A 27,590-nucleotide genomic window follows, 5' to 3' on the forward strand; every position below is an offset into this window, starting at 1 on the left:
TCTACACTACTCCTGTACGCCCCCCTTGTCCTTTGTCCCTCAAGATATCAATGCCTCCCATATACCCTAATCCTATTTGGGGTTAGTTCCGAAATATACGGAGAGTTGGAATCTAAACCATTCTTATTAATTCCCCTGAAATTGTGTATGCCTGCGGAGGATAGACCAGTATTAAACCCAAGTCAATCCATGTCATCTAAGGAGGCAAAAATGTCGAAACGATTATGTGTAGGGACTGGTTAGTTATATTTGCCACAAACTTGTGGTACCACCCCCCGTGTACGGCACCTATTGTCTGCAGTCAATTGGTAAAACAAAAACAGGAGAAGGATGTTAACATCATCTGTCTCGATTTGTCGATTTCCTGCCCGGTCCAAAATGTGTTGAACCCGACCCGGGGACCCAAAGCTCAAGACCACACAGTCCCCAAACAGGGACTTGTGAGATTTACCAATCCATGGTACTCGTCGAACCATTTTGAAATTGGGAAAAATGTCATGCTTGATACCTGTCCTGACTGTCAGCAGATGTAATGCCCTGTTTCTCAACGTCGACCCTTGTTCCTGTGTAGCAGACGGTAACACTGGGATATTGGCCAGAACAACTAGGTAGGGTGTCGCATCTGGAGGGAGGTGTAAGGACGTGTGAGGAAAGAATTACTAATAACTCGTTGCTGGGGAATCACCCGCTATCGGAGCTGATGGAGGGGGTGCACAGCTATCATTGGGATGCAAGGATTGGTTAACCACGGATGCTACAGCAGTTTGGGGTGGAGGGCAGGGTGCAGTATTTGTGAAAGCACTGGTGTGTGTTCCGCTCACCAACTGAGAGTCCGTACCTTCACCCTCCCGCACATTGGGGTTAGAAGGTACTGGAAATACACTGCTCTATTTTTGCCAACCTTCCTTCTATCAGAATCAGTTTGTCTAAAAGCGGGTTGATCAGGGCTAGGAGTTTGCTTTCTACCCGTGTGCAAAATACAGCCTTGGACGGACATGATGATGGATCAGTTGTTGTGGTGGTGGTAGTGGTTACACATGCATTATTGGGAGCAGTTTTGGTCTTTATGCTGCCTTTGCTCCCATTTTCACCTGCCTTGCGTTTGGTAGCTCTAGGTACCTGCTGATTAGGCTTTGGGAGACCTCGAGCTTTTCTTTTTTTTGAAGGTGGTTCCCCACCACGGACCTGACTAGACTTCTGGCTCCTCGTGTGTAGCAAAGGGGTCTCGGGGTGTGGGCTGTGCTTCCCATGGTAGAGAGTGGAGAATGTGGAAGTACCAGTGAAATCTGACTAGTTTGTGGTGTTACATCATCAGTGACAATGCACTCAGGAAGAGATGATGATGATGTACTGCTCAGAGGTAATTGGGGTTCCAGCGACAATCTGCTTTTGGTGAGCTGGAATTCGTGGATCAGAGCTGATTCGACCCTAGAAAGGAACGCATCTAGTGTCCCCACAACTCCAGATCCCACAATCCACCTTCCGCATATTAATTTTAGCTGAGACCTAGAATCAGCAACAACATGGGCTAGCAAGCAATTCTGATAGGACGTTAAAGGGATGGCCCAGCCCAGTCTCTGACGGGCTCTGACGGGCTCAGACGGGCCTGCCTTTGGTCCGGGCTTGGTCCAGGCTTGGTCCCGCGGATGGAGAGGCAGCACTTTGTGCGCGGTGACCACGCCTCCTCCTGACTCGCGGCAGCTGCAGTGTTGATGGTGCACCTTGAGGGTTGTAGTCCTGTCCCAGGGCGATGTAATGTAATGTAATGTATTGCGACTTATATAGCGCACGTATCACCCGAAGGCATCAAGGCGCCGAGGCAGTTCCCAACTTGAGTGGCAGCGCAAGAGCGTCCCGCACAGCCGACTACCAGCAAGGCGATGGGAACAGCAAAGGAAGGTCTCCCGCCGGTAGGAACAACAAGGCACAGCTAAGAAAAGTCTCACTCATTTAGGGTTCTTTGAAGACTTAAGGTTATGTTAAAAGGTAGGGTTAAGCTTAGAGCTGAGTTTTGAGTGAAGGATAGCATCAGGCTTAGCACTGAGCATCCTGTTGGGGTCTGGAGAAGGGAGATGGCCAGGATTAGGTTTAGTGTAAGTGTTGGTGTTAAGTTAAGGGTTAGGGCTTTGCTTGTATTTATATTACATGTTGGGGTAGGTTTATGGCCATGGTTAGTGTTAGGTCTACTGCTCTGGCTATTGTGAGGGATTGGGCAGTGTTTAGTGTCTGAAACATGGTTTAGGTAACGGGTAAATTAAGGTGTTAAGGATTTTCTTCATTCTGATATACTTTATAAAGCTTTCTTAAGAAATGTCGATGGAATGTTAAATGATGCATTTTATTATGTCTGGCTTGAGCGTGCAGCTGTCTGCCAGGGCTCACTTGATCACAAAAGAGTTTTAAAGTCAGTTCAGAAACAGTGGTTTAGCCCTGCCCATATGATGTACTTCTTCTTTAAAGCATCTTGATTGGCCAGCAGTTGTGTTAGCCCACCAAAGTAGTTCCATTGCTCACATCTGACAAAGTTTATGTTAGCGAAGACCACATGTCAAATACAGCCTGAACTACATTCCATGGTGTAACCCTGAGACAAAAAAGAGTTTTACATTAAAAATTCTGTGACAAGTGCAATAGGAAGGGGGTGTGCATTGTGAAATCACTGGCAAATACATTAGGGCAGGGTCTTACATTGAGAACTCTCTGAGAAATACAACAGGAAGGAGTTTTACGTTGTAAATTCTCTGACTAATACAATATGAAGAGGTTTTACATTGTGAACTTCCCGACAAAGACCATAGGGTGAGGCTTTACACTGCAAATTAATCTTACACAAATTTCCAGCCTAGGAAATTATATCTAGATCTGGTTTTCATTATTTACCATTGCAATTATACGTGCCGCATCTAGCTGTGTGTGTATTAAAGTACCTTTTTTTTAAAAAAAAAGTAAAAGCTTCTGCTATATATGATTTATTGTTAGTTGTGCTTTTTGGAGTTTTGAATTTCTAACCCAGACCACCTTTCTGAGCAAGTCTTAGAGTATTCTGCTACCCTACCCTGAGGCTCAAGTGGTTACTCCACACCACTCTAATCTATTCTGCACCACTGCACTACATGCTTCTGCACTCTACACCTCAGCACTCTACCCTGCACCACTCCACTCTACCCTAAAGTTCACAATTCAGTAGTAAACTAGCCCCAAGGATAAGGCTCTGATCCCTTGTTTATCTTTTTTTACAGACATTTGGTTGGTCAGCAATAGAGTTTGTTGTCTTTGAAGTAGCTGCATAGTTCATGACTGATAGAGACATTGTTAATGCAGACCCCGTGCAAACACAGTAATGCGGGCTTTGAACAGTCTAATTCCATGACAAATACAGTAGGACTTGAGCTTTTACATTGTGAACTCTCTGACAAACTCTGTTAGATGGGGCTTCATATTGTAAGGTCTGCAGCAAACACAATAGGAATGAGTCTCACGATGTGACAACCACTATTGGAAGGACACCATCGTATAGGACACCCAACACCGATCTACGGTTCGACATACATCGGAAAAAGAATACTGGGGTGAAGGCCTTGGCTCTGGCTCTCCTAGTGGCCAGGTGGTGCACTACAGTAAGGGGCATATCTAGGAAGGCGTTTGCGAATCGCATACGGCCATTTGGTATGTAGGTGCCTCAAAGCAAAATAAGGAATCGAAAAAATTGCGATTCCTTATTTTGCTCAAGCATTTAAGGAATCGCACCTACTCCAAGTAGATGGTATTTTGCGATTTCCAGTCAAAATGCTTTTTTTTTTATTCAAAGTGCCATGTGGTGCACAGACATGCCCTTAGTGCATGTATGTGCGCCACATGCACTTACAGGCACATTACAGGTGCGCAACAGGTGTCCTTTGGACACCCTGGCACCCTTGGAATTGCGATTCTCAAATTGCGATTTTCTCATCGAAAATCGCAATTTGAGAATGTATCCCCATTCACTCCTATGGGCCTCTTGGCCCATAGGAATGAATGGGACACTCATTCCTTAATTGCGATTCGCAATTTGGTAATCACAATTAAGGAAGTTTAGCAATTCGCAAAAAAATTACGATTTTTTACCTATATTCCATTTTGCAATTTTCAAATAGCGATTCCTTAAAAATCGCTATTTGAGAATCACAAAATGGAAATTACCTACATATGCCCCTAAGTCTTCGACACAGGGCTAGCATTAGGTACGTGATGTTAGGTAATGGACCACAGCAGGAAGGGACTTGAGACCCATAGGGGGGTGGTAAGGAAGCAAAAGTGGTTGAATGTACAAGGAATTGGACATTCTTTATCAAAAAGCTACACTCGGATTCTGTGTTGATGACTTCTTGTAGTGGTACTGGCTGGATAATTTACGGAACATCTACTATTTGCTCCCACGGCAGTCGTGGTTTCTTGATCCAGCTGGACGTCTGCCGCATAGGAGGAGCAGCTTGGGGCAGACCTTTGGTTTAAGAGGCTGCCAATGTCGGTGTGATACGGCGGTATTTTAGCTACCTAACTTGGACACTGGAAATACACCTGTAAAGTGGGTGTACATAGTCAGTACCCACTAATGATGTCTCACTAACAAGATGAAGGGTTTTCCCAGCACGTCAGATCTACAGACATCACCCTTTGCTAAAATCCTTCAGGCTCTCCACAGGGGTCTTTCATGCTGGCAACTTCGCCAAATACGATGAGGGATATGGACCACAGACGAGATGGGTGACCCGCACCATCTCTGGCAGATTTAGCACCAAACATTGTCAGATCCAATGCCAGATCCAATGCCATTTATGCAGCTCCAGATTGAGCAACCGCGTCACCAGAGGCACGGAAGGAGGATACAACATTGCTGTCTTCCTCCAATCAGGACAGAGTAGCTTGCTTTTAGACCTCCTTCAGCATCTGATTTGAGGACCCGTCAGAATAACTCACAGACTGACGGAGGATTTCCAACTATAAATTCCATAAGGCTACTACCAGCTTTCTTAGCGTGAATATTCTGCATGTGTATGGCTCACGTCATGTTTCCATACTGGTATGTTAGGGTGAGATTTCCGCATGACAAATAGTGCAGAACCAGCAATGTTGAAACACTGCCAGGTCTTTGTAACCTTCTATGATGTCTGTTATTTAGCACTTAAAAAGTTAATACAAACTTTTAAAAAATCATACGACTTGGGAAATTCAAGAGAAAAGTTGAGATGGAAATATCAGGGATAAATAACAAATTTCCTCAATTTACGGTGTGGGAAAGTGCATAGAGTTCACAGAAAAGCCCAAACTCTACTCCTCGGGCACGCAGCTTCATGAAGTGTGTTTCTTCAAAAATACGAATACCCACTGAAACTCAAAAAAAGCCACAACGAAGTGTCTTCTTACCTGACATCTTCTGGCCTCTCACAAATACACTCCCTTTGCGGCTGAGGTTGGACTTGGATTCGGCACCCGAGCGGCCAAGGTTGAATATCGACTTCCATTTCTTAGACTTTGTGGACAATTTCCTCCTGAAAAACAGAAATGACAAAACATCTGAGTCTTGCATTTGCTCACTAATGTTAATTTTATACCATGTTACCAAGATTGTGTTCACAATGTTCATGACATCTTTATTTTGTAATGTTTAAAGACCTTTTTCAGTTAGCGCTTTGGCTAAAAGCACCCTGTGGATTTAATAAATAAATGTCACTGGACTACTGTTTCTGAATCATGGGTTAACACAGGTCTGGGACGCTGCTGAGACCCATTCTGGTCTTCTCACTGGCTCAATTCAGCATTAACTTTCTAAGATGTGGGCTCATGGCTTCAGGGGTCTACTTCGAGGTTAAGTACCCCGTGGTGAACCGAGGTGTACTTGTTCAAGATGCCCTGCTCTTACAGATTGTGTTTTTTAAAAATATTTGTCATTATTTATGTAGATTTTTGTAAGTACTACATCCAGATGACAAGCCACCTAGGAGGATCCGGCCAACCCTGGGAAATATGCTAGATATGTCTTGGTGTCATTTTCTGACACCCCACACAAAATTCAGCAGCGCCCGCATGTCGAATGCATTCCGTTCGGTGCAGCAATCTGCAGGCAGCAAGGAAGCTTTCTTATTTTCACTTTCAGTCGGGCACAAACAAAGGCCTGATTTGATCTTTTGCTTTAGTGTCATCCTGACTGGGAGCCATCTTTAGCCTAACACCTAGATGGCAATGCAATGGAAGGAAACAAAGGCACATAGCTCATCACGTCACATGTACTTTGGAGAAACTATGATTTGGAGGCAGGTTTTTAACTTTATTCAAGCCCCTATGTAAGAAATGTGTATGCACTGTAAGAATGCAAGATATATCTGATTGTATGAGTAATTACACTACCAATGATTTAAATGGCATCTACTAATTTCTTTTTAATTTCTTTTTTTATATCACTACTAATCCTAGTGTAGGGTGTCAGAGTGCTTTACATCACCGACAGACACAATAAATCATACATGTGTGTAAATCAATGCACAGGAAATGTTACTTAAGACAACGAGGATAATAGGATGTAGGAATCACATATTGCCCACACTCGTAGACATTTTATGTTATGAGTGAACAGTCGGGAGAAATTCAAAGTCAGGATATAAAAAGTAATGCAGTGCTTGGGGTTGTCTGTACGAGCAAGACTTTACAAATTCCAAGATGATTCCCTTCTTTGCAATATTAGAATTACAACAGATTGAGATAAAAGAAAATATGGAGCTAAAGCATGACTTACAGTTTGCATGCAACTCACTGATGCCGGTAATTAGGTCACTAGTCAAGTCAAGTCAAGTCAGGAGATTTATATAGCGCGCTACATACCCATAGGGTCTCAAGGCGCTAGAGGAAGGGTGGGGAATTACTTGTCGAATATCCAGGTTTTAAGTTGTTTTCTGAATGCTAGGTGGTTCTGAGTAAGGCGAAGGTGAGTGGGAAGTGAGTTCCAGGTTTTAGCTGCCAGGTAGGAGAAGGATCTACCTCCCATGGTGGTTTTGTTGATGCGAGGTACAGTGGCAAGGGCTTGGTTGGAGGATCGTAGCTGACGGGAGGGGGTGTAGAAGGACAGTCGTGTGTTGAGGCATTCGGGTCCAAGTTCGTAAAGTGCTTTGTGTTCGTGGGTTAGGAGGCGGAAAGTAATCCTCTTATTTACGGGGAGCCAGTGGAGGTTTTTCAGGTGACCAGAGATGTGTTCTTTATGCGGGATGTCTAGTATGAGCCTGGCTGAAGCGTTCTGGATGCGTTGGAGTTTTTTCTGGAGTTTTGCGGTGGTACCGGCGTATAGAGTGTTTCCGTAGTCCAGGCGACTCATAGCCAGTGCGTAGGTGACCGTTTTTCTAGTTTCTGTGGGGATCCAGCGAAATGTTTTTTTGAGCATGCGAAGAATGTTGAAGCAAGATGATGAAACGGCGTTGACTTGTCTGGTCATCGAGAGTGAGGAGTCCAGGATGACGCCCAGGTTCCGTACGTGGTCCGTCGGGATGGGTGCTTTTCCAAGGGACTCTGGCCACCAAGAGTCATCCCAGGCGGAGGGGGCGGTGCCTAGGATGAGGACTTCTGTTTTGTCTGAGTTCAGTTTCAGACGGCTGTGCTTCATCCACTCGGCTACTTCTTTCATTCCTTCGTGTAAGTTGGTTTTGGCGGTGTTAGGGTCTTTGGTGAGTGATAGGATCAGTTGAGTGTCATCCGCGTAGGAGATGATGTTGAGATTGTGTTGGCGAGCGATGGCCGCAAGGGGGCTCATGTATACGTTGAAGAGGGTGGGGCTGAGTGACGATCCTTGTGGCACGCCGCAGATGACTTCAGAGGCCTCTGACTTGAATGGTGGGAGGCGGACTCTCTGGGTTCTTCCGGTGAGGAACGAGGTGATCCATTCCAGTGCTTTTCCTTGGATTCCTACGTTTCTGAGGCGCTGTAGTAGGGTGCTATGACAGACTGTGTCGAAGGCAGCGGAGAGGTCGAGGAGGATGAGGGCGACTGTGTCTCCATTGTCCAGTAGAGTTCGAATGTCGTCTGTTGCTGCGATAAGTGCGGTCTCAGTGCTGTGTTTGGCTCGGAAGCCGGACTGTGAGGGGTCGAGGGATTTGTTGGTTTCGAGGAAGGAGGCGAGCTGGCTGTTGACAGCTTTCTCGATGACTTTGGCCGGGAATGGAAGAAGCGAGATGGGGCGGTAGTTTTTGAGTTCGGTGGGGTCAGCTGTGGGTTTTTTCAGAAGGGCGCTGAGTTCTGCGTGTTTCCAGCTTTCCGGGAAGGTGGCGGAGTTGAGGGAGCAGTTGATGACATCTCGGAGGTATGGTGCTATGATGGAGTCTGCTTTGTTGAAGATGTGGTGAGGGCATGGGTCAGTTAGGGATCCTGAGTGGATGGAGTTCATCAGGCGGATGGTGTCCTCAGTGGAGATTGGGTTCCAGTCATTAAGGATGTTCAAGGGGGGTGAAGGTTGGTCTTCGGGTCGGTTGTCGAAGCTGTTGTGGATGTCTGCGATTTTGTTGTGGAAGAAGGAAGCTAGGGAGTCGCAGAGGGCTTGGGAGGGGGTGATGTCGTTGGAGTTGGCTGATGGGTTGGTAAATTCTTTGACGATGTTGAATAATTCCTTGCTGTTGTGGGCGTTGTTATCTAGACGGTCTTTGAATGCGGCTTTCTTGGCAGACCGGATTAGTTGGTGGTGTATACGGGTGGCGTTTTTGAAGGCGTCCCTGGAGCTGGTGTTTGGGTCTTTTTTCCAGGCCTTCTCGAGGGAGCGACAGTGTTTCTTCGATTTCTTAAGATCATCGTTGAACCAGGAGGCGTTTTTGCTGCCTGGTTTGCTTTGACGTTTTTTCAACGGTGCTAGGATGTCGGCGCTGTTGTATATCCATTGGGTGAGGTTAATGGCTGCTTGGTCGGGGTTTGATGAGTGGACGGGGGGGTTTAGAAGAAGCGATGAGGAGATCTGGTCGATGGTGATTTTGTTCCAGTTTATTCGCATGGTGGGTTGAGGATGGTTGTGGATTGTGGTCTTATTGTAGGTGAAGTGACCGCAGCTGAGGTCCGTCCAGTGAAGAGCTGTGGTGTGACTGAAGGAGACATGTTTGCTGGAGGTGAAGATAGGGTCGAATGTGTGACCTGCAATGTGGGTGGGGGTAGTGACCAGTTGTTTGAGTCCGAGGTTGGCAAGATTGTCCAGAAGGGTGGTGGCGTTGCTGTCGTTGCTCTTTTCCAGGTGAAAATTGAGGTCTCCCAATAGAATGTAGTCCTCGGAGGGGAGGGCGTGTGGGGTGATAAAGTCAGTGATGTCGTCGCTGAATTGTGCACGGGATCCTGGAGGTCGGTAGAGGAGGGTGCCTCTGAGTGTGGTCTTGTGGTCGGTGTGGATCTGGAAGTGGAGGTGTTCGGCGCAGGCCACGTTGACGTCTGAGCTGGTTGAGATTCGGATGGAGTCCTTATGGACGATAGCGATGCCTCCTCCTGTTTGCTCGATGCGGTCCTTACGGATGATCTTGTATCCTTCCGGGATGGCAATGGCGATGTCTGGGGCTGAAGAGGCATTCATCCATGTTTCTGTTAGGAAGGCGACGTCCGGTGAGATGGTGTCGAGTAGATTCCAGAGGTCGATGGCGTGTCTGTGGACCGAGCGGGTGTTGAGCAGGATGCATTTTAGGTGGTTGGTGTCAGGTCTCTGATTGGTGTTGGTGGATGAGGAGCTGGTTTTGGTGCCGTCGAACTTGCAGGAGTTGCAAGAGAAGGGTCCATGGGTGAGTCCAGGAGCGGCTTGGACGCAGTTGGGGGAGCGGCCGGGGTTAAGGGCTAGGAGGGTGGAGGCGTCGTAAGTAATGCGGGAGGGCTGGGCATTGCGAGGGCCAGGGGGTCTGGCGCTGGGCACGGTCCAGGCGCGGACGGGTGTAGACGGGCTTACCTTTGGCGCACCTTCGGCGCGGATGGGGCGCGACCGCTGCGCGTGGACGCTGCACGAATCTACAACTGTCATAAGTGGATGGAGAGGGGGGAGGGGCGAGGGGTGGTCAGCAGGGAGGCGGTAGCTGGGCGGGGACTGGTCGGGGAAGGCACAGGAAGCAAACAACAACAACAACAGCAATCACAAAATGGCCTCAGCCGATATCTGACCGGAATGGGGCACAGGAGTCGAATAGCGCGATCTGAATAATAAAGGCACCGGTTAGATCAGGCAGACAATAGTGACAGCAGCGCTACAATATTCTAGATGCCAGGTGATTAATAGCAGCGTTGTTATGCAGGCGGAGCGCTAAGACACAGTAATGCACAGCGAGGTTCCTTCCTTAAGGCAGATCGATTTACACTCTGTGGGTACTTGCGGAAGAGCGAGGTGGGGAAGCAGAGGCACTTCAGCAGGCAAGCGGAGCGGGGAGCAGCGTCTGGAGCGACCGTGTCTGTTGAAAACAGGACGGTCACAGCGCTGTAGCGGGCGAGCGGGGCAAATGGTGTCAGTGGGAGGGGTGGTCAGCAGGGAGGCGGGAGCTGGGCGGGGACTGGTCGGGGAAGGCACAGGAAGCAAACAACAACAACAACAGCAATCACAAAATGGCCTCAGCCGATATCTGACCGGAATGGGGCACAGGAGTCGAATAGCGCGATCTGAATAATAAAGGCACCGGTTAGATCAGGCAGACAATAGTGACAGCAGCGCTACAATATTCTAGATGCCAGGTGATTAATAGCAGCGTTGTTATGCAGGCGGAGCGCTAAGACACAGTAATGCACAGCGAGGTTCCTTCCTTAAGGCAGATCGATTTACACTCTGTGGGTACTTGCGGAAGAGCGAGGTGGGGAAGCAGAGGCACTTCACCGGGCAAGCGGAGCGGGGAGCAGCGTCTGGAGCGACCGTGTCTGTTGAAAACAGGACGGTCACAGCGCTGTAGCGGGCGTGCGGGGCAAATGGTGTCAGTGGGAGGGGTGGTCAGCAGGGAGGCGGGAGCTGGGCGGGGACTGGTCGGGGAAGGCACAGGAAGCAAACAACAACAACAACAGCAATCACAAAATGGCCTCAGCCGATATCTGACCGGAATGGGGCACAGGAGTCGAATAGCGCGATCTGAATAATAAAGGCAACGGTTAGATCAGGCAGACAATAGTGACAGCAGCGCTACAATATTCTAGATGCCAGGTGATTAATAGCAGCGTTGTTATGCAGGCGGAGCGCTAAGACACAGTAATGCACAGCGAGGTTCCTTCCTTAAGGCAGATCGATTTACACTCTGTGGGTACTTGCGGAAGAGCGAGGTGGGGAAGCAGAGGCACTTCAGCAGGCAAGCGGAGCGGGGAGCAGCGTCTGGAGCGACCGTGTCTGTTGAAAACAGGACTACAGCTTATGTACTGGAATTAACAAAATGATCTCGGTGTCAAGCAGTAGCCCTCTTACCTACTTACATGAAATACAATCCAGTGATCGACATGTTACACGATGTGCTGTGCAACAGGCACATTAACCATTTATGGTACTTTATGGGTCATAACTTTGATTGGACAAAACAGCTAGCTTACTGCTATTAGAATTGTTAGACGTATCAACATTTTGTGGTCTTTCACCAAACTTTTTGCTTTATCCCTTCCTCTGTTTTGCTGAATTTGGTCTTGTTGGCTTTAGGGCTCTGTGCATTTTACCGCTGCTAACCTGTGTTAAAGTGCTTGTGTTCACTCCCTAAACATGGTAAAATTGGCTTGCACCTACTTGGCATATTTCATTTTCTTCCAAATCCCTATGAAAGTGCTATATCATATACCCAGGGCCAGTAAATTAAATGCTTCTAGTGGGCATGCAGCAGGTATTGTGCCACCCACTTAAGTAGCCCCTTAAAATATGGTTTAGGGTGGCCATTGCAGCCTGTTTGCAGTTTTAAATTGCCAATTCGACCAGGTGAAATAAGCCCCTTGCCAAACCTTAAACTTCTTTATTAATACATATAAGTCTTTCGGCAGGGTGCAGTATATTTAAAAAGTTGAAGGTGTACTAAGTTTTACATGTCCTGGTAGTAGAAGAAAACAAAATCCTTTTTCACTACTGTGAGGCCTACCTCTATCATAGGATAACATTGAGTTACATTATTACATTTAATAAGTGATACCTTTTGTTTGGGATCAGGTAGAAATATCATGATTTGTGTCTAGGGAATTGTAATGTAAAGCCTTCTTTAATTGGAAAGTTGGATTTTAAGCAACAATTTCGAAAATGCCACTGTTTGAAATTTTTAATTTTCTTTTCCTAACATTGGGTGCCTGCAGCCTGTTTCCATGGTCACATAGGTAGTTGTAGTTGGCCTTTGTGTATTCCTCATAGATGGTCACACAAAAAGGGGTTAGGGTATTGTCAGGGTGGGTAATCCTGACAGGAAGGGAGGGACAAAGCTGTACACAACCCCACTTGCACTACAAATGAAGCTGCCTCAGCCCACTCACAAAGAACTTCAAACTAGCCTTATGCACCCTCAGAGATCATGAGACTAGACAGGGAGGAAGGAAATTCCAACACCATCTGTGGGGGAAAAACTCTAGAAGTTTGTTCCACTTCAGAGCGGGCACAAGGTATAAAAATTAGGATCCTCAGACCCACTCTTCAGGACTACCCTGTATCCTCAAAGGACTGCTCTGCTGTTTGAAACCTGCTTTTCTTCTTGAACCCAGGGCTAGCAAAGTGTTTCCAAGGGCTAGTCGGCTGGCCTTTGATTCAGAGCCACAGGGACAGAAAAGACTCCCAACTATTTTGAAACAGCACATGGACCCAGTCTGAGTGAGTCCTCCCCCTCCAAGTTGTGCCCACCAGGCCTGGATCCATGGGAGTGGTGATAAAGGTGCCTAAAAATCCCAAATACAAAACTTGGGACTTAGAGAATTTTCATCCAAAAAGTGCTCTGAGAGAAGTCCAGGACCTATCTGCTCACTGATTCACCCAAGGTGCATCAGCAGTGAGCATGACTTTGCAGTAGCTACTGCTATGTTTTTATCCACAGCAGCAAATCCTATACTGTGGCTCCTTGCCGAAGTGGCATCTGGCCTCATGGAGCCATTGTCAGCTACAGTCTGCAACTTTGTCCCATGGAGAATTTTGACTTCTGAAAAGAGACTAAGTTGACTATGACACCTCCTCCTCAGACACTGCTGGTTTCCTTTGCCCCACTGAACTTTACCATTTTAACTATTCTTCAACAACATTTCTTCTAAATCCGAAAGTAGAGGATACCGGACTGAATCTTCTTCACGTATCAGAACCGTGCAACATCGTGGTCGGCCATAACTTTCGAATTTGCTCCGCTCTCGTGCGACTATATGTACGTTGTTGGTGCTTTGACCTTTTAGGTGCTATTTTTCACTTTAACATTCAAAAATTCATAAGTCTGACTCTACTGGTTGGATTATTATTGTTTTGGTGTCAAATATGTTTTTTATTGTCGTTTTTTCTAAGTTAGTGTGGGATTTTTCTTGCGTTGTGTCACTTTATTAGTGTTTAAGTGCTGGATAAATGTTTTGCACATTGCCTCAAAGTTAAGCTGGCTTAAGACTCCTTTTGTTCAAAGCTCCACAGGTTAAATTGTCAATACCAGTCAGTCCTTACTGGAAAGGTCAATAAACAGTCCAAGTAGGAAAACGATAGACTGGACCGACCCCACCTACTATCTCACTGCGACATGGTCTACATGAGGATAAGAAGGGGCTCATGGGCCACATCTCCCAAGTCCTTGTAGGACCCTTGTGAGGGTCTAGGGCCCCTCCCCTCAGTGCAGCAGGTGTCTCAACACTGAAAGCTATTTTAAAATGCATCCTCTTGGTGACCAATTAAGTAAGATATATTTGTCCTTGTTGCCAATTTCTTTGCAGAAAATGATTTTTTTTAATGAACGTATAAGTAAATGTATTTGTATTTATATAGCGCCTTCTACCTAGAGGTCTTGTAGCGCTGTGGAACCCTTCCTGGCTTTCCTGTGAGATGTCCACTTCTGAGCACCCCCAAGGTGAAGCCAGGCATCCAAGCGCTGCTGGGGCCGTTGTGGAGATTAAGCAAGCTATTGTCCAGAGTCACAGAGTGGGACCCATGATTATAATAGGCACCGCGGCGAGAATTATCAGGTCCAGGGAGATTGAGTCCAAGAGCCGCTGAGGCAGGAATTGAACCCTGTTCCCGGGCCAGACCTCTGCATCAGGGTCTGCCGCTCTAACCATTGAGCCACGCTTCTCCACGAAGTTGTCTGTCAGATTCTGCTTTTCAAGCTCCGCCCCTGGTGACTCCACCCCTTTTTATCTGCCACACCTTACCCTCAAATTATGGGTTCCGGGAGTAAACTTTTTCCAATTCCACCAATGCAAGGGTGGCACAATTGAAATCCCCCTCCCCTCAAAATGATGTCTTCTTTCTCTGGGCACTTCCAATAATAGCTCCTACCAGGTGTGCAACACCCATTGGGCTGAAACAGCTTAATCCTATCCCCTTTATCCCCCCCTGCCGTCTGTCGTAGCCCGGTCTGTGCAGCTTCAGCTTCCAGGAAAGATGCACTTCATGAGCTGTTGTGGGTTGGGCTGGGGCAGACATCTCACACACATTCAAAGTATGTCACAGGTATGCAAAGACCGTCAATTGACAAGTCTTGAGTTGGTGTTTTCACTTCTTCCTATTCTCCCTATTCTTGTGAAGGGTTGTTGCTGCCTCTACAGGAGAATGTATGTCAGAGAAAAATATGCAGACGGGCAAGCAGAAAAGCAAAAGGGAGTGCCAAACTAGAGCTAAGCAAATGATACAGGTTGTTTCTAAACCCCGAAACAATAATAATGTGACAGTGTTTCACTTCAGAACACTAACCTGTATTCCAGCATTAAACACATTTATCAGAAGTCTTAAGGGCCATTCTGCACCAGGTTTGTGTCACAAAAGTGATAGGAAGAGCCTTTTCCACTCTGGCCCCTAAATTGTGGAACAACCTCCCCCCCCGAGCTGTCTAACCAACCTTCCCTGATCATGTTTTGGAAGCTCTTGAAGACTTGGCTCTTCTCCCAGGCCTATCACTGAATCTTAAATCTGCTGTTTGTTTTCTGTAACTGTAATTGTCTAGTTATACTTTATGTTTTTAGTCTGCGCCTTGATGCCCTTGGGCTAAGTCCGCGCATTACAAGTAATCATTCATTCATTCATTCCCATTTGAAATTGCCTGAAAGTAACAGAAAGCACTGCTCTGCACTGCGTTGCTTTACTTTACGTCAAGGGGGCGTTCGAAGGGCTGTGCATGCATGGGTGACCCCTGGTTCCGTAGTTTTTGTTGACCCTCTCTGCTAACAATAGTAGAAAGGGGTTTGCACTAAAAATAACGCCTCTTTGAGGTAAGTATTAAAAACAGGAAATATTTTTATAACTCCAAACTTTTCCGACTTTGCATGTGGGTTGCCCTGTACAGCATAAATCCAAAGTGGGAAAAGTTTCAACATTTGTCTTGACATGGCATTTTGTGCTGGAATGGTACCCTTCCAGTACACAATCTATGCTAGACATAACACAAACACCTTTGCACTATCATGCAAAGGTGTGTGTTTGGCACTAGGCAGCCTGAATGGGGAAACGTCGTTTACAACGCGGTGTTTACACCGCACAACCTTTACCACGCTGGCATTACAACTCAAGTCGTTACTACGACTTGCGCTGGATGGCGCTGTTGGTTAAGGAATATTGTAATTTTCTATTCCAACACCTTCCCTACTGTTACATGGGCTGGTGTTAGAATAGAAAATTATAATAATCCTCAATCCGCGCCCTACAACGCAAGTCGTTGTAACGACTTGCGTTGTAAAATCTGCGATGAAAAGTACTGCGATCAAAATGAGCGCATTGTACTATCATACATCCGCCTGAATGGGCACCGTCGCTAGGTAAAGAGCAGACAGCACCATATCTTAATACATACGGCGCTGTCCTACTCTCTCCCTCTCACGCATTTCAGCAGAGCAACCCTGCTGATCTAAACCTGGCTCACATCCCTCACCACACCAGAGCCAGAACAGGAGGCTGGGCCTTCGTTGTCCTAGCTCCGACCTTATGGAACTCCAAGCCACCTCACCACAGAAAGATCTAAAATCACCTCCAATTCCGGAAACAGTTGAAGACCCAGTGCTTAATTTGTGCCAGACGTTTACGGTTCTTGACACTGGAACTCAAATGTCAAAATTGAAGCTTATGACAGTCTGCCACAAGGTGCTGATGTCTGTCTAATTTAGAGATGACCAGAATAATCAATGTTGAACAACACAACTACTAACCATCACAAGTGGGACAATTCAGCCTATTGCAGGCCCCCAAAGCTATAAGAATGGCTTGGGCGGCAGGTATTAGTCATTTTAGTGTATATTTAATTCATTATATACACTAAAACTGACTATCACCTGCCGCCTAAGCCATTCTTACAACTTTGGGGGCCTGGAACAGTACAAATTGTCACACTTGTAAGAGTGTGATGATTAGTAGTTGTGTTGGTATTGTCATTGGCAGCTGGCAGAGTCAATCTGTGGTGCCAGCTGCAGTGGGCTCCTGACGAGAGCCCCGGCATCTATTTGTTTACAAATTAAGCACAGTGAAGACCTGCTGTTCTACATCTAAGCTGATGCTCTGGCTTCCATCACTGCTTTGCCTCTTCCATGATTAGCGCCGGGAAGCCTCTTCAGGGGCAGCCGTGAGCTTTAGAAATCATTTTAAAATAACATAACATTTTGAATCAGAATCATTGAAAGTGTATTTTCTCCACCATACGTCTCTGATTGACTTAATTCTAGTTTAAATTACACCCAAAACCTCACTTACCATGCGTCAATGAGGGGGCGAGTTACCTAGAGTGTTTAGGGGTACATCGACCCGCATTCACACAGCTCACTCCCCACCCTGCACTTACACAGGTTCACCATGCGCCCTCCACTCACCCATGAATCCAGCCACCCATTGCACAGCTCGCTGTTCACCCACATGGGCACACTGGTCACCAACTCTCACATGGGCACACCAGTGCCTGCCCTAACTGGGTCACACCTTTCACTCAGCACGTACACTGCTAACTCTGAACTCACAGCACTCAGTCACCCAGCACTTACATTACTTATAGCCTTTTCAGTAATGCCACACTTTCACTAAATGTGTTACCGCAAACAGTAATCGTGATATTACCACAAGGATACTTGTAAATATAGAGTAACCGTTGCTTTGCATGTGTGTGTTTACTAAAAGGTACAGAGTTACCTTTGTGCTGGTGCTGATGAACACAGATTTCCAGTGCAGGGACGTGACATTAGCAGTAAGACCACATTTCTGTAAATACAAACATTGCTAAATGCAGTGGAATGCACTTGCTGCGCATGCGCCAGAACCCCGGATTCTTGGCTTTCGCCACAGATGTGATAGCAGCATCTCTGACCTGAAGGCTTCCCTGACAGCGTACCAGGGTCAGGCACGGTCGCCTCAAGGATGGGTGCCCTGTCTGCAGCCGGCAGCGCCACCTACCGGCGGGTCTCCCATCATGTGAGGCGCCACACCCGAGTCTAGAGATGCCGGCCGCTGCGCCACATGCGGGTCCTGTGAGCGATACCATCTCCTGCCTCAGACCGAGAGGCGGCGGCCGGCCGGTCGGGCCTGTCCCACCGGCCCCTTATGTTCCCCCAGGGGGCGGGAGGCAGAGCCGGCTCATCCAGACGGAGGGCTCTGCGGATCCAGGGCCCTGGGAACAGCGGCAGAGGGCAGAGCCCCCAGCCGCTCCCCCCATTCTCAAGCAGAGGCAAAAAGTAAACACAGGTCAGTCCAATGAATGGCGAGGACAGAACCCCTCATTATAAGAAGCCAGGCAGCTGCAGCCTCCAGGGCAAGAGGGCAAGAGGGCAGGCAGGCCCAAGCCAGATTTTCAGGATCCACGCTAAATAAAAGAGTGTATTTGATTGAATGAAATGTGTGTGAATTTGGTTATTTATTTATTTGTTGAGTTATCTCAAAGGGTGATCCTATAATCATGCATGGACCCGGCCCTCCTGGGGCTACGTTGGACACCCCTGATCTAGGGAAGTCTACACTACACCTTGTGAATTCAATATGATGCAAACCAAAATGCCGTGTTCTGTACAAGTGATCCTAGCAGACGCGCAACGCCCACTGGGCTCAGAGGGCACCCACCCCCTGTCGTGTGTGTCAGCCCGGGCGGAGACAGCTTCCCAGGCACACACACAACATAGCCGCACCCGAGCACTTCACGGGTCTTTAAAAGACCGTTTACTTGTTATTGAGGCTTTGTTGTTTTTCACCGGTTCCTTGAGCCACTCTGCCTATTTCTGGAAGAATTAGCCCCCCCCCCCCCCCCCGAATTAATTTTGTTAGCCCCTCCCGAAATTTGGCTCTAGTTGCGCCTCTGGCCCCATTTTACGTGCTTGCTCAGACTAAAAATATAGCAATTCCATTGTGCACCATTGTCCTGCAAATTGACTAAAGCCATGTTGTTCTAAACCACAGTTAAGATTTACTTACACTGCACCAAAGCAGAGCCCCCTCAAGTGAAGTAAACCGGGGCAAAGTGTGGCTTGGGGATTTACTTTCTGTAGGAAAACGTTGCACCGAAAAGTAGTTTTAGAATAGCACTTATGATACTTTGCACCAAGGAAGGGTGGGGGGGGGGCTACCCATGGGTGTCACGTGCCAGAGGTGCAACTAGAGCCGAATTTCTCCGAGGGACGAGGGGGAGTGGAGGGGGAGGGGGGGGTTAATTCTTCCAGCAATAGTCAGAGTGGAGATGCAGGTGCTCTAAGAAGGGATGAAAAAACAACAAGGAAATAAATTGTCTTTTAAAGGCCCCGAGGATGCAAAGACAACTGGTACTCGTTTCATTAAACTTTGAAGGATGAAAGGCGGTGTCAGTCTTGCAATAACGAGAACCTCTGACTACACAGTAAACTACACGCGCTGATTAAAGAAGAGCACATCTCACTGAATTATCTTTGTGGATCAAAGGAAAACACGTTTTTTTGTACCTTAAAGCAACAACTATTGGTCAATTATATTTGAGAAGAACGAGCCTACATAAGGTAAAATTAGTTTGCAATAACGTTTACAAAGCGGGGCTACTGTACATAGATTTTTGGGAAACGTTAATGTACTCTGAATACAAGGTATTTCGTCTCTAGGGGCGGACTCGTAGTTTAATGATCCTAGACCGCCATCTGCTGGCGCCTGCTTGCTAATATTTCGAGCACTGAGCTGCTGCAGCAGCAACTGCAGGGAAAAGCAGCGCCTGGATGCCATTACTTCATCCGAGGCTTCCGTTCAGTCGAGCCTTTTTCGAGTGTCTGCGTGGAAAGTGAATTACTTAAAAAAAAATTGTTTTTACTTTGGCTTCTTACATTGTAGGATTTCTCTCTGTAAAGTGCACTAAAATGAAGTAATTATGTAGAATAAGCGAGACATCCCCAAATGACAGGTAGAGGTAAAAGTAGACAATACTAACTCTGTTTTTGTGAGTGTGGGTGAGCAGTTAGGCAGAGGGCAGTGTTAAGCATTTGTTGTACTCATAGAGGCAATAAATGAGACATACTCTCAAGAATAAATCAGAGATCAATTTGTAAAAATAATATTGATTTTTATATTATTTTAGAGACCAAACACACAGTTAACAGAGTTCAATATACATATCACTTTTATACACAATTATACACCATAGGAAACATTGGGAAAAAGCAATAGAAATTCAAGCAATGCTTTCACAAAGTTCACCTTCTTGTTTTAGGTCGATGCTGGGACCAGGTCAAACGTTCCAGGAGTAGAACTGGAGTATCCCAGATTGGCCGGTAGCAAAGGTGCTGTGGTCTTGGAAGCTGGTGCACAAAGACAAAGGGAGGCACTTGAAAAAACACTGCACAGAGTAACTTACAGGTAAGTCCGGTGCGCCTCTCTATAGGGAGAAGGTCGGAAGGGCCCGGGTTCCATGGGAGCAGAGCTAGTTGGTCAGTGCTGGGGCCGGGTGCAGAGTGAACAGATCAAATGGGCATTGTGCATCTTCAGGTCCTCGTGGTCAGGAGACGGCAACTTGGAGAGGCAATATCAGGACACCTAGGAAACTCAGGGAGTGGGTCTCAGGTGACTCGACCTCCTTCAAAGGGTGCTTGCTTCTGGTGCTACAGGAGTCCGCAGTGGACTCTTCTCCTCGGTGTTTGCAGTTGGAGGTCCGGTACCCCGAGTATTGGTACGCCGCGGTTCTGGTAGGTCCTGTTATCTCCAAACTTGGTGGGAAATAGATCTGACCCTCCGGAGCTGTTGTGCCTTTTCTCACTTCGGTACTGCATCGAGGTCATAGGAGGGCAGCATGTCGACACACCGGACTTCACAAGATTGGTCCCTGCAGTCTGCAGGGGAGTGATACCTTCACTTCAAGGGAGATTCATAGCGATTTCTTGAAGGCTGGAGGAGCCCTTTCAGGACGCCACAGGAACAGCCATTGTCAAGTCCTGGAAGCAGCGGGCAGGGTTTGGTGCCTTTTTCTTCTGTAGCAGGGATGTTATTCATGAGCAATGTTCCCTCTAATTATTTTCCTCTGTGTGCGGCAGAGTAAGGTCTCTGTGCGTGTAGCCAAGTCTATGTGCGCCATGAACCTGACCGCGCGTGTAGACCAAGGCTTTGAGTGGAATGAAAAAACTTGCGCTGTTACTTTTATGGACGCTTGGTGCTTGTTTTGCCTTGTGACTTATACATACTTTGACCAGAGCACCCTCAGTGGCACTAATGGACACGAATAGATAGTTTAGAAGTTATTGTGCAATATCTGTAGCCAAACACTTGGTTTCTGATATAATTTACTGCACTAACTGTGCCGCACAATATATTCATTTTTAGGTGGTAACAACAGATCTCCTTAGAGGATATGTAAATTCGATACAATTCTATTTTAGCATATAACGCTACAGATTTGCCCCAATCTTACATCATCCCAGTCCAAAGAGACCACCCACCTGACCCAAGCCCTGCCTACCTCTCAGCACAACAAGCCCAGCCATAACAGTGTGCTCGGGCTCTGCCCGGTTTCACCTTCTTACTAACAGAATAGTGCGGATGCTAACTAACGAGAGGAGTGAAAATGGGAGACTCGCCGACTCTCTGTTCGTCCTGATAGTGCCCGTACTCAGCGCTTCCTTGTGCTCCAGTTTGTAGTCTCAGAATTTGGAGTAAAACTGCACCCTGTTTTCCTTGGCTAAGTGGTAGTTTCTCAAGTCCTGTATGATGTCCATAATGAGGTTGAGGACGGCGCTGTCTCAGATCTCGACCTGCTCAGTTCTCTCTTTGCAGCCTCCAGCAGTCAGCATGCAGAGCAGCAGCGCCATCTGCAAGGGGCTCCTCGGATGGCTCATGGCGGTCAGGCAGTTGGGGACAGCCTCCGACAGCTCCGGCTCCCGCTGCGAGACGCAAACACATGTTCACGGGAGGAAAACTGCAAGACCCTTGTCAAAAAATATGCAAACATCACCCACGCACTTTCCCTGCACTTCTCATGTATGAAGAACTGCTGTACGCACATAGAATGCAGCTTATGGAAGCCTGCCTGCTGTGCTGGATGCACTCTGCAGGGCAGACGGGCTCTGCTTAAATATTGTTCTAAACACATTTACTGAGCATTTGAACACTTCCCTTTTCATCAATACATTCTTCCATTGACTATGTCTGTATACAAACCCCCGTCCCATCCGCCCATCCATCCCCTAGTCATCCATCCATCCAACCCATAGTGTCACTCATCTAGCATCCAAGTAAACTAAATCCATCCATCCATTCATCATCCACATATCTTACATACACGCTATCCACACACTCAAACCCATCCAGCTACCCCTTAAGCCCATCCATCCAACCCATAGTGTCCCTCATCTAGCATCCAAGTAAAATAAATCCATCCATCCATTCATCATCCACATATCTTACATACACGCTATCCACACACTCAAACCCATCCAGCTACCCCTTAAGCCCATCCTTCCAACCCATAGTGTCCCTCATCTAGCATCCAAGTAAAATAAATCCATCCATCCATTCATTCATCCATCCACATAAACTTACATCCACAGTATCTACACACTCATACCCATCCAGCTACCCCTTAAGCTCATCCATCCTTACATACACCTCATTCACCCACTCAAACCCATCCAGCTCCCAAACCCATAACCCGTCCATCTACAGTCCATCCATCCATCAGCACATCTCGAATTTAAATAAATCTATCTATCTATCTGTCTATCTATCTCTCTCTCTCTGTCTGTCTGTACGTCTGTCAGTCTAGCAGAGAGAATGCAGTCAAATATGTGTGTTCAGACCATCTACGTCTGCCAATGTGGGTACATTCTGTATATTTTCTCTATCCTTCCCTCCCCTTTGTCTTTTTGGCAGCATGTCTATCTTTTTAACTAGATATTGTCATTCACCTGTACATAAACTATACACAAGCTGTATGCATTTATATTTTTCTTTAAACTTTTTCTGTATTTGCCAGTGTATGTTTTTTATCTCTGTCTATCCAGTTACCTCGGTGTACAACTGTCTGTCAGTCAGTACGTCGTTAATTGTGTTGTCTATATTTGTCTTCCGGGTTTTTGTCCCTGCTGGCATCTCTGTGCCTGTGTATTAATGCTATGTGTACGTCCCTTTCTCTCTCATTTTCTGTTCCTGCCTCCTTGCATCGTGGCCGCCTGTCTCCTAGGAATGTCTGTCTAATCTACCTTCGTACTTAGGAAACTTTCCGCTGCTCTGGTTGTCTGTGTGTATGTCCGTCTGATCGGGGGTCTGCCTGTCTAGCCAAATAGTGCTGCCGTTTCTAGTTTATGAGGGATAACAGATAGAGTGCAATGAACTCTTACATACATTAGTTTAGTTAGGCATTCTTAACTCAACGGAAGCTTGCTAAAATATTTGTATTGTTGCTAAATTATTTAATCGTGCTACCATTTAGAAAGCTCGGAAGTTCATCTCTCTTTGAAAATTAAACGGAAAATGCATTGAGTAACAGAGGATTGCAAACTGTTGGGAGTCTACTTTTGATTAGCATCCTGTCTCAATCCCGGTCAAACTTCTGCCTCTGAGCTGAAAACAGAAACAAACAAGCCCAGAGGGCTAACCCCTAAGAACAGTGAAGGCTCTGTGTCACATCTCTGGAGGGCCTCGCAGTTAGATGTGCCCGTTTCCCAAACGCTTTTTTTTCCTCTGTAGATTTAGCCATTTTTGCGGGAGCAACCCTGAAACACTGCGTTCCTGTCTCTCAATTATGCAGATTTGTTTCATATCCTTCCTGAAAACAGATATTTCTCCGGATAAGGAACCCAGTAGTTAGTAGTTTGTATTTAGAAATGTAAGTTAAATATTTTTTTTCCAACATGAACTATTACCTAACCGGGAGCAGATGTTACATTCTAGAGACCATGGTTGATTATTATTATATTATTTTGGAAAAGGTGTTCGTGGTAGATAACTGCAGATCGCATGCCTTTTGGAAAGTTTTCATGTTAATTGCAGAGCCCGACATACTAATGCACGGGGCTGCATTTAACATGAAAACTTTTTAAAAGGCACACAATCTGCCGCGCTCTATTAACATAAGGTGTGCAGAAAGCCTAAAAGCACCATGTGTGCTTTACACGTCGTTCTTCTCTTAAAGCAGCGCTGCTGAGAGCTAATTGAGGGCCATTGTGAAAATATTTATGTTAATTGCAGCGCTGACGGTGCTACAATTAACAGGAATATTTTCGCAATGGTCCTCAAACAGCCCCCAGCTGTGCTCCTTTAAGATGGTAAAACAGCAGTAAGTGCAGGAGCCTCGGCAAGCCGGAAATTAACATTTTTTGCACCAATGCTGTTCTAAAAGCGGCGGAGCGAATGCTCTTCTGAGAAGTGCTGTGGATGCGCGCTCCACAGGCAGCACTGCGCGCTCGGGGGATTAGACGTGCGCGCCCGCCCAGGCGCGCACGTTCCTGGGAACACTGTTCATGAGCAGTGGGTCTGCTTAGTCCTGGTCTTCTCTTGTCCATCAAATCTGATGTTCAAGTCTCAGGGTGCCACCAGCAGCGGCTCCCCCGATATGACAGAGGAGCATTCCCCCCCCAGCCAGCAGCTTTAAACACGAAAATAAAATGATAATAAACTAAGTTTATTATCATTTTTTTTCCTACCACCAAGATTTGGGGGCAGGATCAAGTTGGGGGGTAGGCATGAGAGGGATGTTTTGCACTGTTATCTGTGTGTATGACGGTTTGGCCGACCGTTCCATGCCATACGAACCAACTTGAAGCTCAACTCCAGCAAAACGGAGGTGGTTTTGTTTGGAAACAACCCTAATCGCTGGACACCAGATTGCTGGCCAGTAGACCCGGGCCAGCTCCCCACACCAGTTGGAAAAGTGAAAAATCTGGGATTTTGGATTGATGAGAAACTGAGCTGTAGAGACCAGGTTAATAAAGTGGTTTCCAATACCAACTATATTATAAAAACTTGCAAAAGAATGTTTGCCACTTCTCCCCAAAGCTGTACAAAAAACAGTTGCCACTGCTTTAATTTTGCCGAGATTGGATTATTCAAACAGTCTCTATTTAAAGATACATGACGGATCCCTAACCAAAGTTCAGTTATTGCAGAACGCAGCTGCTAGACTACTCACTCGCACACCTAGGTCTGAATCCATCTCTGCCCAAATCAAAGCCTTGCATTGGCTGACAGTGAGGAAACACACCCAATTTAAGGCCTTATGTTTGGTTTTCAAGGCCCTTCATGGAATCGGGCCTGAATTCTTAAAACAACTTATTCAATGGAACACCCCAACTAGAACCTTACGATCTGCTGACGCCGAATTGGTGACAGTACCTAGGGAGGGGGGGGGGGCAGAAGTTTCACAGTTATTGCGGCAATGGCCTGGAATGCGCTTCCTCCTTCTTTAAGAAGCATGACCAACCTTCTTGCATTTAGGAAGACTCTAAAGACCTGGCTCTTCACAAACGGATCCAAACTGATGCGCGTGTCTCTCCATCTGGCTTGAATCTTCAATACGCCTTCTCCCGGCGCCAGGACACCCTTGGGTAACAGTTGCGCTCTACAAATAGCAATAACATACCATAACATAACTTGCGCACTGAAGCTCTCTCCAACCCAGCTGCGTTGTCAATTTGGAGAGAGCAAGCATAGGTTCCCAGTCTCACTGGGACGACAACTCATCGATGCTTAGGCTAATCCTGGCACTGCTTTCATGCTGCCGCCAGCAGCATGAAAGCAGTGTCAGCATTAGCCAGTGGAGCCTGTGCCTGCGGAGAGGAGGAGCCTGGAAGAGCGCGATGTGGTGATCCAATGATGTGGCAGGTGAGTTGTCTTTTTTATTGTTTATTTGTGTTGTCCATCTCCCCCATATCCTCACTCCCCGCTACTCTTCTGAGATACCGTCCGCCACTGTATGCCACCTAAATACTAAATTTAGGGGCGTTACAAGGGGAGACAGGTAGTAGCCAATGGCTACCTACCTTTAGGGTGTCTACACCCTCTAGTGACCACTTCCCGTGGGAAGAGGCATTACCCGAGATCTGATAAGGGGTTTTCTCACCATCTCAAGAAGGTAGAATTTCAGGAGAGGATTTTACATCACCTGCCCCGCCCTAGGGGTGGTGTAGGCTAAGAGGGGACCCTTCTCCTAATCTAACTAATTTTACCACCTTTACTCCTGCCAAAAGTGTAGCAAGAAAGGGGGCTAGGCTTCCCCCAATATCTGGAGGTTCAGATTTCAAAGGTGGCATCGCCTTTGAAGCTTCACATCCAAGAAGGTCATCCTGTCCTGGAGGAGGAGTTAAGCACCTCTGCCCAGTGTAGGCGTTGTCTCTGTCTTCTAAGAGTTCTGTCTCTCACCCCATGAGGTCAGAAACATGTCTGATAGTGTTAAGTCATGCTGCTCGCACTGGTTTATTGTGCCAAGAATTTGTCTCTCACTGTAAAATCAGCACAAACGGAACTATGCATCGTGCCAGAGGGTGCTGCTTCTTTCGGCTGCTCTACTTGAGTGGCAGCTTCCTGAACGGCAGTGGTTGCGACTACCCACGATGAGAAATCACGTAAGGAGGAGGTCTAGCACATTATTTTTTATCGCAAGAGGTCGTCAACTTACTGTTTGTAAGCCACTCGAGAAAAAGAACTCCGCTCCACATCATATCGCTGAGTTTTTCAGAACTCCGCACGGAGCGCAGAGTGGGCAAAGCTCTGCGAACTCCACAGGCAGAGCAGAATTCTTCGGCCACCCCTACCTAACACCTTAGGAATGAGGGAGTTAGGAAACATGTGTTGACAAGTATCCAGCCCATGTACTCTCTATGGCTTCCCTGTGCACTTACAACATCTCAGAATAGACTGGACATTGTAGGGGATTATCTGCTCATGATGATAGGCCCACACATAGGATAACGTGCACCCCGCTTTAAGGCTAAAGGCCTGCAGTAGGTGGGACTTACCTCTATCTTATTTAGGAGGTATGGCACACAAGGCTGTGTACCATGTTGACTCCTTATTTCTCTGCACCAAGACATGCAGCCTACAATGGCAGAGTGCATGGCCTTGGTAAGGGGTCCCTGGGGAAGCACAACTAGTGCTGCAGCCCCAGAGCACCCTCTTCAGTACCCATGAACTGGGTAACAGGGATACCATTTACTAGGGACTTACAGGGCTAACTAAAGTTGTGCCATTGTGGTACATTTTGGGAAAGAGATCTGGCACTGGGGACCTGGTTAGCAGGGACCAAGTGCACTTACAGCTCGAAATCACATCAGACATCAGGCAAAAAGATGGAGCTAACCATGTCAAAAGAGACATTTTCCTACAATGCAGTAACCAGATTTTAGTCATCCCAGAAGTTCCTGTTTGAGGGCCCACTAATGATTTATTTCAGACTTGATGATACTTTAAGAAAAGTTGCATCTTTCACAATAGGGCGCTGGTTTTCAGACAGAGTTTCAATAAAAAACTATCAATTGTGCACTGGTTGAATATTTTGTTGTGCAAGCTTTGAGTGACAGCTTAAAACAGCAAGCTTCTGTTTCTGCTATGTGTTTCTAAAATATGTGATTAATAAATACCCATTGAATGATTTTTGTATTTATTTAGAATGTGTATTATTACTAATTAGAGAATACAAACAGTCTCCTCTCAAGGACAGCGAGCAACACATTCAAAATACTACTAACATCTCAAACTGAAGTTTAGCAGAAAAGAACGTCCATGGCCATCAGGAAACTGAAGGTGAGTAAGAGCATGGCAGCTGTATATGGCCTGCATAAGAAATTGCTTATAGAGTACTTTGCATTCTGGGACTTGTAGTTCTGGATTTAGAGTGGTGCCACAATTTCAGGATGTAAAGTAAAAAACTGGAAAGGAGGAACTATTTGCCAACAGATCTGAGGAATCTGAGAGCCCTAAGTATGCTCTTCAGAAACATTGCGGTACAAAAGGGGGTGGTGATGGACGGAGCATCTGAACCAATCAAACACTCACACCCAGTCAACAGATCTGGGTTTAATCCATCACCGTTCTTTAGCCCACTCTGCCACCC

General features: G+C 46.7%; 1 protein-coding gene across 1 annotated transcript in view; it reads right to left on the bottom strand.

Moving 5' to 3' along the window:
- The window catches only part of ARHGAP31 (Rho GTPase activating protein 31), a 529,489-nt gene that overhangs the window by 50,654 nt on the left and 451,245 nt on the right, over nt 1-27,590 (bottom strand). The window contains exon 8 of the mRNA XM_086935536.1: nt 5,404-5,528. Coding sequence (XP_086791662.1) covers nt 5,404-5,528 — 125 coding nt within the window. The remainder of the gene's footprint in view (nt 1-5,403; nt 5,529-27,590) is intronic.

Source organism: Lissotriton vulgaris, chromosome 8 (assembly GCF_964263255.1).
Source record: "Lissotriton vulgaris chromosome 8, aLisVul1.2, whole genome shotgun sequence".
Classification (NCBI taxonomy): Eukaryota; Metazoa; Chordata; class Amphibia; order Caudata; family Salamandridae; genus Lissotriton; species Lissotriton vulgaris.